The sequence below is a fragment of the Strix aluco genome, chromosome 4 (assembly GCF_031877795.1).
Source record: "Strix aluco isolate bStrAlu1 chromosome 4, bStrAlu1.hap1, whole genome shotgun sequence".
In the NCBI taxonomy this organism is placed as follows: domain Eukaryota; kingdom Metazoa; phylum Chordata; class Aves; order Strigiformes; family Strigidae; genus Strix; species Strix aluco.
In genome coordinates, this window is record NC_133934.1 from 56,968,393 (window position 1) to 56,981,640 (window position 13,248).

Here is a 13,248-nt window from a genome sequence, read left to right on the forward strand (position 1 = left end):
TTATATGCGAATCTCCAGTTTAAAATCTTTTGACCTTTCTAAAGTGAGTCACAAAGCTCCTCTTAGGGTGTCTGGAGGAAGATCATACCCTTAGCACTAAGATACAAAGCTATAGGACATTCATCTAAGCAGTACATCCTCCTGGAAGTACAAATTCCATTGGTGTTCAATGTTCACTAATATAGAAACTTGGTAGAATTTAACTTAGTCTCTTAGAGATTTTCTCCTTTTTAAAAAAACACTTTTCATATATATTTGAAAAATTATACTGTTGCAGACAGAGCTGAACTTCATTCACATGAACTTCATTTTGTCTATTTGCCTGGCAATGGGGCTAAATTGTAAAACAATTAAATAAACTTGGGACTCATTAGGTCTTTATTATAAAGAAATTTTTTTATAAGATCTTATGTAATTTTGTTACTGTAGAATTAATACACTCATAATAGAAAACATTGTACATTTCAGCTTCAATAAATAAAGGAGCCTGTTACATTTCAGTAAGTGAAAGATAAATGCCACAGGTTAGATACAGCTGAAACAATGTTTTTTATGCCATTAGCTGATTTTAGATGATCCCTACAAACATTGCTGTGTTTAAGGTGTGACTGTTCTTTCGGACTGATGCATACATATGTGTTAAAGTTCCTCTTTCTCTCCAAAGCAGAAAAGTGATGCCAAAAAGTCTCACAATATTTATAGCTAGGATTTGTCAGTGGAATCATGTTTGCTTTCCTGTGGTATGAATATCTAGTCCAAAAGTAGGAGAGCATTGTCCAGTGCTGCCCTTCTAGCGACTGTCACCATGAAATGCTTAGGAATAATCATCTACTGATGTGTGCAGTGAACTGATGAGACTCGAGGCTGTGGAGACGGTCTTGGAATTCCTCTGTGAACAGCCATTGAAACTCGTGTCCCTCGGAGCTGCTCTTTTCTTACGGCTGGCATGGGTGTTGTCTCCATCATTAGTGTCGAACACCACTGTCATGCTGGACTCCATTCTGGACACAGCATATAGGCTACTTTGCCGAGTAGGATGAAACCTGGCTGCCTTGAGCTCTAGTTCATCATAGCTGGACACCTCAATGAAGGGGCACCAGCGGAAAGCTCGCTTGAAGCCAGCTCGGAACCTGGGAGGAAAGATGCTTGGTGAAAGCCTGGGCTTGCGAGAGCCAGCCACAGGCCTTCATCTGAAAACATATACCATGCTGACAGGACACTGACCTGACTAATTATCTTGCCCCTAATTCTGTCTGTGGTGAAGTCAGTGGGAGTTTGTTTGACTAAAGTCTGAGCAGGGTAAAAAAGTTCATGATAACAGCTCATTTCTGTTTCTGATTTTCTACATACTTTCCCTGTATTTTAACATCGGTATTTTTCTGATACTCAATTTCCCTTCCTTTGCCTGTGTCTAAATGAACAAACACCAGCTTTCATAGCACTGTCTTCACAGAAATTGTTTTGATTCGACCTGTGATGAAATCTGCACCTATATTTTCATCTTCCCTCAGCAAGAAACTTTGTAGCATTCTTTTATCTAAATTATCATTTCAGTTTCTGGATTCCAATATCCCTTCTGTGCTTCCCTGTCTAACAGAGATGCTTAAATGGGAATGATGTAATGACTAATAATTTTTCATATATTTGGAAAATAATTTGTAATAGATAAAGAAGATCCTGGAAAGTTGAAAACTGAATGTGAACAATGTACAAACAGGAGTTTTGAAGCTTTAGTGCATTAGTGCTTGCAATATTCGTACAGTGTTATTTTATTTCAATTCAGAGGCAGAGATATATTTTAAAGACTATTGTTACTTTTCATGTGTATGCATTTCTGGAATAGAAGTCAAATATATTAGAAGAATAATTTGTTTTATGTGTAACCTGAAGAAGAACACCTTTTCACCTAGACCTAAATCTTATCAGATGTCCTTACTTGTCTTGCTTCTCTTGTTTTTGTTTCAGCAGTCAGCTGTGTTTATTGTGTCTGTAAGCTTTTTGGAGCAATGGTTCAGCTACCACAGTGATGACTACAGATACAAATTTAGATTAAGTTTTCAGTGAAAGTTGACTGATCTCACAGAAATAACTTTTTTCCCTCCTCAATTTTTCAAGTTTGCCATAGAGCTGTCACATGATGACAAACGAGCAGGTAGCTTGCTATTCAGCATTCCTCTGTTTAGATGCAGTCCACATTATGAAAAGATATTGAAAGAACCTCTGATGGAAATGGATTTAGTGAAGGAAGCTGCAAAACCTAAACATCTTTAGACTGTATTATATTTCATCTCACCTTCTATCCTCTTTCTTATTCAGGGCGTGTTTTTTCTTCATCTTGAAATAATGCTCTCTTTATCTAGATGCATAAGTCATATCTTAATTAGCCTGGAAGTTGAGGCTGCAGATAGGTGTTATAACTCTGCCTGATGCTAGATCTAGCAGGGGTAACAACACTGCATGAATTGATCAGACTCCCAGAAACAGGCTGTATTTTCCTACTGCATGAAAAGAAAGCAGAAGTTCAGGCTTCTTGATTTCAATATGGAACTTAATTATAAGAAATCTTTCACCAGTATTTCATTCTCGCATTAAATTCTGACCAAGGTGACCTTTAGTGTGTCTCAAAATTACAAAATTTTTGTTGATTTGTATTCTTTAATCCAGATGTTTAATTTTGCAGTGTATGAGTGTCAACATAAGCCACACCAGAGGTATTTTTTAATTAATAACATCTTTTGTAACTCCGCCATAAAAAGTTTTTGAAGAAAATAACAACGTTTTAGAGGTTTTATGGTAGTAATTGAGAAAATATGAAGCCTGGTTCTTCCTCACCTTTATACATTGGACACCGAATGAAATCTAGTTTCTGTTGAAATTAATGGGAAATCTGCTGTTTGAGTTAGGATTTCGTCCTGGCATACCAAAACTTTACCTCTTCTTCAAACAGTTGTAAATGTCAAAAGGAGCAGAAGGCTGGGTGAAATCAGGCATGCCTTGACATTTTAAAAGACTATGAATGTTAAACATCATAAGCTATCCTCATCAAGGATGCAGAATCCAGTGTTTTTACACCAATAAAAACTCAGCAGGATTTGGTCACTTAATTTTCAATTAGACTCCTTTTGACATGTATTGCATGATCTTTAGTAGGGTTTTATAAATATTTAACAAAATTGGTATAAAGCTTGTCAGCAATTACGCTTGAGACTGGCTGCTCACTCAAAAGAGATTTAAAATAATATTTAAGATTACTTATTCAATACTGATTCATACTGACTGAGTTTGTGAACTAATTCATTGTTCTTGGTGGTCTTTATCCAGTAATACTGGAAGAAATAGTGAAAAAGAGGATGACCAGGATCATTTTTGTTTAGATCCTTGTCCTACAAGCTGAAATGAAAAACAGGAGTTCCTTCTGCAATCCAGTAGTCCGAAACTGCCATATATATGTAAAATCTCACCAAACTCAGCAAGTGCAGTGCCTTTGAAATTCAGAGCATAATGCATTGCTATCAAACAGTACTGTAATATAGTATTCGGTAATGAGAATATAAATATTTGTTTTATTAGCCTGTTACAGACCTCAGAGCTCAGTAGAAATTTAATGGTGAGGTATAAAATACACAGTAAATCACATTTTATATTATAACCTTCCAGCACTGCAAAACAAATTTGTGGCTACAATTAGTTGGTGAACATACAGATTGCGCTGTATATCACTAATGACTGTCTTCTTTATTTTAATGTTTTGCAAGCCAAAAGATATTAATCTATAGATTTTAAATTTTGTATATGGAAATGGGAAGGGTTGGTTTCTGAATACTAAATTTGGTGTGAAATTTTAAGTAGACCAAAGTCTTTACTGGAAATGCGCATTTGTTTTTTTGGGATTAATTTCAAGTACACACCTAAAAGAAGGGTTTTATTTGGTTTCGTGTTCTTTCCCACTAACTGAAAACTATTCAAGTGAGAATTCTTTGTCTTTTATCCCATTTTAACAATTTATATTCTCATTGAATTTATGCATACCAACTCTTTCATAACCAACTCTTACCTCTTATTAAGACAGCAGTAGATAATGGGATTGTACATTGTAGAGCTCATGGCAAGCCAAAAACTGGCCAAATAGATTTGCTGAATGTATTTCCACCGATTTAATTGTTGATAGATCCCAGTAACTATGAAGTAAATGTGGTAGGGCAGCCAGCAGATGGCAAATGTCAGTACAACCACAATCATCATTTTTACCACCTGAAAGAAGGAATTAATAATGCCATTTTATAATATACATTAGTCTCTTTTATTTGGACTAGCATTTCAACATCCATTAATAATTTTCTTGCATTTAATACTAAAGTTAGTCAAAGCAAAGATGAATATGCTTTTATATAATTTTCCTTTTAATCTGACTTTCCTAAATTTCTGTTTGTGGGTATTTTGGTTTTGTTTGGTTTGGTTTTTTTTCTTCTTGGCTGGAGATCCTCCTTTCCCTAAGGAAAATAACATTATAATCTTCTCTAACTTTATTTGCATTGATTCTTCCAAGTAATATATTTGCTTACTTATATTTGTCTATCTGAAATACTACTTTTTTCTGTGCACCTGATAATGTAACAAGGTTACAGGGTGTTTTATTTGGACATCTCATTTCGACCTTTATTGACCCTGGTGTCTTCTTCTGTTGCCCCCAATTATTAGCTGTGATTTGAGTAAACACTAGGTTATAGGAAATGAGCAACTGCAGTATCCTGTTTAATTTCAGAGGCTAACAATTTCCTTGGCTGGTGATCATTATTTTCTGTTTTCTGCAGGCATCATAACATCTGTTAGCTACCATAGTTTCCATTAAGCACAAATGAAGAGAAGCTCTGTTTTGTGCTTGAAATACAAGAAGAAAAGCTGTGAGTCATGTAAAATTTTCACTCCTGTCTTTCCTCCTTCAGCTATGCCAAATACTAGCCCAGCTACCATTTTCAACACAATATGTCACATGTTTACACAACATATTTTCTTTTTGTAGGTAAAATGAAGCCAGACATGATAGATCTGTGCTGGGAGGTCTCTTGTTCATTTGTACTGTGAATACTAAGGAATGATAGGGATTGGTATCAACAGTTCCTTTCATTTCTCTGGACAAGGTGCCATTTCCTACTGTCTATAGTTTTGCCCGGGGAAAAAAAAGAAGGAGTGCTGAAATTTCCCATGCTTACATGTCTTAAACTGCTATTTTTATAACATTTCAGCTAAGGTAATTAAATCATTTTACATATAAATGTCATGGTGCCATTCTTAACTCGTGTTACATCTTTCTGTGGGAAACATAAAGCAATTTTTCATTTAATATCTGTCACCATTTTACAAGCTTTCCTGCTGGCTGGGACTCTACTGTACAAGATTTGTCTGATACATATACTGATCATCACTTAAAGGGGCATCTATCCACACATACAACGTTGTTAATATTTGTTTCTTCTAAAGCACTTTTCATCAGTTAACTGTAAATCATTGCAGAAGGAAGATCAGTATTATTATAAGGGATGGCAACACACCAGAATATAGTATCACTTTCACCTTTGGTGAGTGTACATCTGTATATCTATATCTAGGCATGTATAGATGTATATGGGACTGTATGTGTGATGTTTTGGCGGGAGGGAAGAGGTTGTGACTGTATGTGACTAGACATTTCTGACCTAATTTATGTATCTGAAATGATGCCATAAAAATATGTTGTCAAATCTCAGACTATCATTAAATGTCATGTCTTTTCTACTCCTTTGGACATAACTTCCATTGTTCTTCTGCTGGGGATTTATGCCTGTGCCTTGCACACATTGTACAGGTAGAAGATTTAAGTCCGTAGCATTACCACAATACCTGAGCTCTCTGTCCATTGATTTACGGGTGCACTTTGCTTGTTGCTGTGTTTTTATACTTGCCAGGAATGATAAGTGTTACTTCAACACTGTTCAGGATTTCTGTAATTTCAGAACACTTGAGAGTCTAATTACTTGCCTTGATATTTAATTAGCAAGTCTTGCAGTACCAGCTGTGCGTGTGAAAGTATTCCTAGAATTATTTATTATTGGAATATCATAGGTACTAAGTGGAAGGATATTTTTCTCTCAAGTTTTCAAAGTGTAATTAGGCAAATCCTTATTTATACTGAATTTTTCATCTGTGCAGTGCTTGAGAACTGAAATAGTAGAGCTTTCCAGCAATAAATGTATTTTAATCTGGTTGAACACTGTCACTCATGTCTCAGAGCTGCTAGAAATCACGGTAAGAGTGCAGGTTGCCAGTTCGGCCTACTAAATTGTGTTAACATTTTAAAAAAGAAGTTGTTTCTCTTTTTTCTAACACCCAAATTCTTATTGGCCATTTTCTGTCTTGTATTGAAGGGCAAGGCAAGCAGTACTTCAAGAGTCTACTTAAAGGTCTCCTAAAGTTAATAAACCTTCACAGACTGTACAAATAATAACTTTTTTATTTCAACTGCTGCACTCAGAAAGTAACACAAAATGAATTAAGTTTTGGTTTAACCCGAATATAATACTTCAGGTTTTCTTCAGGGAAATAGAAATCCCAAAATAGCTATTTACACTATGACCCAAATAAAATCCCTAACTAAAATTTTCTTGTCACAATTTCAGGCAATTCGATTCTTATTTTAAATGTTTTGACTTTTTTTTGGGGGTGTAAGTTTTGAAATGAAAAGTGCCAAACCATGCCCAGAAAAATCACATTTTTTCCTGCAAGGCTACTGTTTTGTTTAAAACAAAACACTCATCATTAAAAACAGTGAAATCAGCATAAAATTTTCTTGTTGCTGTTTCTCTCTGGAAATCCATGATTAAATATTAAGTCATCATCATCCTGAAAGCAGAAATTTCTGAAGCAAATAGTTAAACTAGACAACAAACAAAAGATTATTTTAGATGGAAATTAGTGTCTGATTTCATTTCTGAAGTAACAAATCACTGGAATGACAGGCAGTAAAGTTCTTAATCATTCAGGTTTGCAGCTGTTTTTCATAAATAACAAAAATTATCTAAAAATTTAAAGTATCATTTTTCTCTCAGATCAGGCTGTATCAGTCTGAATTTCACTGAAGTGAATGGTAATATACTGATATATGTATATTTAGGGGTAGACATGCAATGGGGTTTCCTTATTAATGTGTAAAGTGTTTTCTTCTAGAACAAAAAAGTGCTAACTTTTCCAGCAAAAAGGGGCGTTTAAGAAAAGCCAAGGTTAAGTTGTCATTCTTTTGAGCACTTATGTAGTACAGTGCACTCATTGACATATTACCTAAGGAGAACATAGTTGAGATGTTGCAAGTCTGTGTGGCATAAAATTGTTTGAAACACAGGGAAGTTATTGAATTTGAAGTCAACCACAGAAGTTATGAGAGGAATCAAAAAGCACTATTCTGTCCTTGTTTCATCAGCTAAGACTGAGTATGTCTTGCAGAAATGGAGGAAAAGAGCAATAAGAGGAAGATGAAAAGAAGGGAGATTATTCCCAATTTCTTTTCCTCTTTCACAGGCACACACACTGTGCAAGGCCATACCTTACAGTTTATGGCTGTGGTTCTTGTCCATCCCCTTGGTCTTTCCAGTGTTAAGTTTCATTTCTTGATAATATCAATAACTGTGAACAGAAAGTGCCTTCAAGGTCTATAAGCCCAGGGCACCTTGATTTTACTTGGTATAAATCCTCGTGAATGAGTGCCAGTAAACTGTTAAGCCAAATTAGGGCACAGGTAAAATAAGTGAAACAGACCAAGTATGCATTTACCACAAAAGCCTGATTGTCTTTTCCCAGTACACTGTGATGTTTCACTAAAAAATCTCCAATGACTCTTTGCAAGTTCAACTGCAGAGTATAAAAGAGACCCTCAATGGTTTGGGTTTGGGGTTTTTTTTCAGTACTTAGACCTGTGGCTCTGACAATACAAAGTTATTTTATTTTGTTTCTTTTTAATGTGCCTATTCTGCTTTATTTTTTGACATACTACCATTTTTCAATTGCTTTCTCCTCTGTTCTGCATTGCTTAAAATTCAATAACAAGGGTTTGTTCTTGTGCATTAGGAAACATTTCTAAAACAAGCAAATGAGAAAATGACTGAATTTAGTTGTGCTTAATCTCTAGCTCTGTTCCTGCCACCATTTCACTGCGGAGCTTTCCAAAATGTGTGATTGCAGTGAACATCACCAACCTGTGTCCCAGTGGCACTGTTTTCCCCCAGTGTTCTGTTCATTCTCCCTTTGTGTGTTGTGGGCAGCATGGCTGGAGGAAAGGGGTGTTTTTCTGTTGCAGGACTTTTGTTAAAATGAGTTGTATGGAGTCTCTCAGTTGTGCAACCTTTAAGCAAGTTTTGAGGCTAGATTTGGAATATGATGGAAAATCAAAGTATATTATATTTTGATTTTCATCAACATATTCTGCTGATATTGTACTTCTGCCTATGTCTAAGAAAAACTATGTCTATAAAAAAAGTTAATTTATGTGCTTTGTAGTCTTGCCTGTTCCTTTAGATCCTTCCTCTCTGAGTATGAAACATTTTTTCATTAATGAATGATATGTAATGAGAAAAAATGTATTTAAAAGAACAAAACAGACATAAGTTCATTGGAATTGAAGTTTGCAGGTTTGCCTTTGTTATGAAACATTTAAAGCAGTAAAAGTGAAAAGGGGCTAACAGAGTCTGCTACACTTGGAAAGAGCAGCAAATACATTTTTTTTTCCTCCTGTATTTATTTGCATTAAAAATAGCTAGAAAAATGAGTCTGATTTAGATGTAGCATTGAGAACAGCTCTTGAAAGATTAGGAATAAAATATACTTTTCTGAGAGACGCAGTTGCTGCTGGGGGGCTATAGCAATTCACATTGTGAGGCATTGATTTGCCACCATTACGTAAGACTTAGGCCATGGAATCATTTCCTTTTCAATCTGCTCTGCAGCTCTTTATTGTCATCTTTGATATTGCTGCTTCTACAAGGTCAAGAATTTGGCTTCTGATTTCATTTGTATCAATATCACACACTAAAATGTCATTAGTTTTGGAACTTATACTCCTGGGTGTTATGCAGATATAAGTGGGAAACAGCAAATACTTTAAGAACATATACGGTGTCATACAATGTCTTTGTTTACCCACTCGTGGATATTACTTGTCCATGAATACAACTTAAACACAGTTCACAGGTAATCCCTGGGAGTCATACTGTGTTTCTCTTTCTGCTCTGTGCTCTTTTGGAAGAAGTAAAAGACCAAACTAATATTGCACGAAGTATCCCAACGTGTTAGAATGCAATCAGTAAATCCACTTCCCAATCCCATGTTCCCCATGTATGGGGACATAGATGGCACTTGTGTACCAAGCACCAGAGAGAAGGGAACACCGTTATGTCTTTTGCTTCTCCACAATGCTTAGTTGGAGTAAACCATCTGTCTTTTGCAAGAAAATTAGGATTCAAAGGTAACCCTACTGGTATTAGTACAGAGATAGGACTGCTTTTTGATATACCAAGTGCTGTGGGTTTTCATATAATTTTGACAAGCTCAGGGATTTTCTGTGCTCTTTTAGCCCACAGAAAGGATAGATTCTTAACAGCTGAAGGAGATGCACATTTAGAAGGAGAAAGAATTGGAGAGCTTGGAAGTCTTTCAGTCAGGTAAGGTACTTTTCAATTCCAGTGCTCAACAAATAATTTTATTCTTCCGACTTATACTTTTCATCCATTTTTTCTCAGTTGCTTGAAATAAAGAAACTACTTTTCATTTCAGTTTGCATAATCACTTGCGGCAGACAGAATTCAGAATCACTTTGTTATTTAAGCTGTAAAGTTGAAAAAGATATTCTGTTCTAGTATGAAGTAGCTTTGAATCAGATTGCTGTCTTACAAATGCTAAAATGTGGGGTTCCCCCCTCCGACAAATCAAAACAATTCTGACATTTTTCATGAATGGTTTTAGCTAATGCCATTTTTAAATGATGCTTTTCTAATGTTGCATGGAACACAGATTTGACAGTGACTTTAAGATTCTCTCAACATGTCAAGAAATATCTGAAGAATAGGGGTAAATCTTTTGCTCAGTCTTTTTTCCTTGAGAAGACATGATTTCACAAGCATCTGATTGGAGGCAGGGAGGAGAAGTTGCCACAAGTCTTATGCTACTTTATCTGAAAGAAATGTCTCAATTTCTCACAAGAGATTGTTAGATATTAGACAATATGCTAATGTCTGCTGCTCAAACTAAAAGTTTTTTCCTGTAAAGGTAGGTGGCCTTGTATCATTGCCTTGGTCTTCAGCATGGAGTAGCATAAGAAGTTCTTTAGAAAATGACTCCAAGTCGCTGTTGTGTGATCAGCATTACTGGATATGGTTATCCACCTGAGATCTAGCTCTGAATAAAGTGAAAAAGCTTATCTACTTCTTTTGTACCTAAAATTCACACCATGACTTATTTTACAATAGTTTCCTTCCTGACCTGGAATGAGTGATGGGGCACACTTCACTTCCATGCTTCCAAGCAGAGATGCAATTTGATGTGGGGGAAACAAAACAATCATATCTTCTTTTGTTTTCCCAATAGGAGTAGTTGGTTCTTTCTGTCTATTTTCTGTCACAATTCTGAAAATGTTCTGGGACCTTTAATTCTCATTGAAGGCTCTCCCAGAGCCTTGATAATGTTTTAAGATTCACTTGCATTTTCCATGTAAGACTTCAGAAGGATTGGCACATCTGAATTTTTTCTCTTGGAAAACAGACCTTATATTGAACAGCGCAATAAACAAATAAAGCTACGCTGAATTATGCCAATGAATTGTGCAAAAGTATCCCTACATGTGATTTGCTTTATATGGGCTCCTATCAATGGAAACTGCCTTCTTGAACCTAAAATGGGATGGGTACCTTTGGTTATCTTCAAAATAGGAGCACAGACTCTTATTTCATATGGAAAGCCTACAGTCTTTTGGATTAGTTTGTGGTTTTGTTTTTTTTTTTCCATCTTATTCACTTAGGGGAGCTAAGTAAGTGATTCATATAATTAAAAACCATTTTATTATTTACCATATTTCTCTATAATTTTGGCACAAGAACATCACGGGAAAGGATGCAGATTATTTGATACCTAGTTTGACAATCCTCTTTCTTCTCTTTTCTGTTGATAGGAATAAAATTGTGTTGCTTGAAGGTGAAATTAATTATTCCTGGACTGTACTTGTTTAAAGTATATGGCAAAATTCTGTTCAGGAAAAAAACACAGTTAAAGCTATTCTTTTATTGCCATCATAATCATGCATTTGCAATGGTAGTAACATCTTCCCTTTCAAAGGTTGAAGCAAAAGTGTTTATTACCACCTAAGAAAAAACAAAAATTGATAGTGTCCCCCAGTCTCTTTTTAATTTAAATTGAGTTGAAAAGAAACTGGTCATGTCAGTGATGCTTGAGATTTATATTTTGCATTTGATGACCTTAGTTTATTTTTGTTATTCCACAAATGACTGTACCAGGTTATGAACTTATTAGGAGAAGTAGACTTGTAATTCACATATGGAACATTTTGGAAATATTTGATCAGTAAAATGGTGGTATATGCTCTGGTCAATTATTCCTGCTAAAAAGTATCAGGAGTGTCGTTGTCCTGACAGCATCTGCTATTTCTGCTTTTGTACAGACAGTTTTGCATTGCTTCAAGTATCAAAGTATCCATGCTACTTGGCCATAGTGGTCAACACACTGATCATTACTGCACTGATTTGATACTGCTATTGAATAAGGTATCAACTGACCCATGCCAGGGTGGCTGAAACTGTTTCCTAGGAAACCTGCTCCAAAGCCTGTAGAAATCAAAGAAACTCTTTCTATCGACCCCAGAAAATGAGTAATGACATAAAGGTCCTTTGAATAGGTTGTTTACAATGTTGCAGTACAGAAACTTCTAAAGCATGAAGTACTTGAATTAAAGGATTAAATTTGTTAGGTGAAGGTATCAATAGACATAACACAGACACCCCTCTATGTGTAGGTGATAATTTTCACCTGCTTTTAAAAAGCACATTTGGAATATTTTAGGTTCTCTGCAGTTCAGCTCCTTCCACCATTTGTGATGTCTCTGAGTTGTTTCATCTGGTTTCCTCATTGTAAGTTTATGCTGTAACAGTTTAGTGAGGTTTCTCACATTAAGTCTTAAGGAAGGAGCCACACAGCCTTCTGCTTTAACGCAGAAAAAGATGTGCTGAAATTATGTTTTGTTTTTACATGACTAGCAACATGCAATGAATGTAAAAGTGTGTGAGTGCGATACTGGAACTGCAGTTCTGCTCTGCTGAATATACAGCTCTCGGCACTGCAGTCCTCTAAAATGACTGATCTGTGTCAGGTTTCCTGGACTTTTCACAACACAGGTGCTGGGCACCATTCCAGAAAGCTCAACAGACTCAAAACACATGCTAAAATTAATTTGTTCACTACTTTCTTACAGGGAGTCAATGAAGAAGGAAGGATCTTCTTATGAGCTCTCTTATCTATGTGTATATATATATATACACACACAGGACTACACATGTGGTCGCAATTTAGTATATGTAATGGGATAATTTTGACTGCAGATTAGATGAGGCACATTCAGAGACAGCAAAAGACCTCGTGAGGTTTTCAAGGTTTGTTTGTAAGCTGGTGAAAGAATTTGCTTAGACTTTAAGGAATATACTTTGTCCTGAATGTGGGATATTAAAGTTATCTGTCTGGAGGGTCAGGTCCCAGACTTGAACTTGGGGAAAACTACACAGAGGAAATGAGGGCTGTCTTAAAAAAAACCCAACTCCATAGTTTTAAACATGGAGATCATAATCTCCATTCTTAAAATTTCAATTTTGAAAAAGAGACAGATTTGGTTTTCGTTTGTCCTTCTGGTAGGTAACTTGGTTTTATTATTAAGGAATGTGTATAGTTCAGTTAAGCAATGCATTTAGAAACCCACTGAGTTCACTAACATTGGAGTCGTTTGTTAAAATTTTTGGTCTGTTTAATCCAGTGTTACTTCCATTCTTAAAAATATGAGGCATTACTGAACAGAAATTTTTGCCCTAGGACTGTGACTAGACTTAATATTTCACATGAATTTTCTGCCACAAGTGATCATAAATAGAGAAATTCAGAGGAGAAACTTCTAAGTGCACAATCCTGAGCCCACTCACTGACCATGCAGAACCAGTCTGTTAACTCTGTCCC

At 35.7% G+C, this 13,248-nt stretch overlaps 1 protein-coding gene across 1 annotated transcript in view; it reads right to left on the minus strand.

Moving 5' to 3' along the window:
* Positions 1 to 814: 814 nt before the first annotated feature.
* The window catches only part of TACR3 (tachykinin receptor 3), a 41,521-nt gene continuing 29,087 nt past the window's right edge, over positions 815 to 13,248 (minus strand). Inside the window, exons 4-5 of the mRNA XM_074821433.1 lie at positions 4,055 to 4,251; positions 815 to 1,130 (exon numbers count right to left, since the gene is read on the minus strand). Of these exons, the coding sequence (XP_074677534.1) occupies positions 815 to 1,130; positions 4,055 to 4,251 (513 nt within the window). The remainder of the gene's footprint in view (positions 1,131 to 4,054; positions 4,252 to 13,248) is intronic.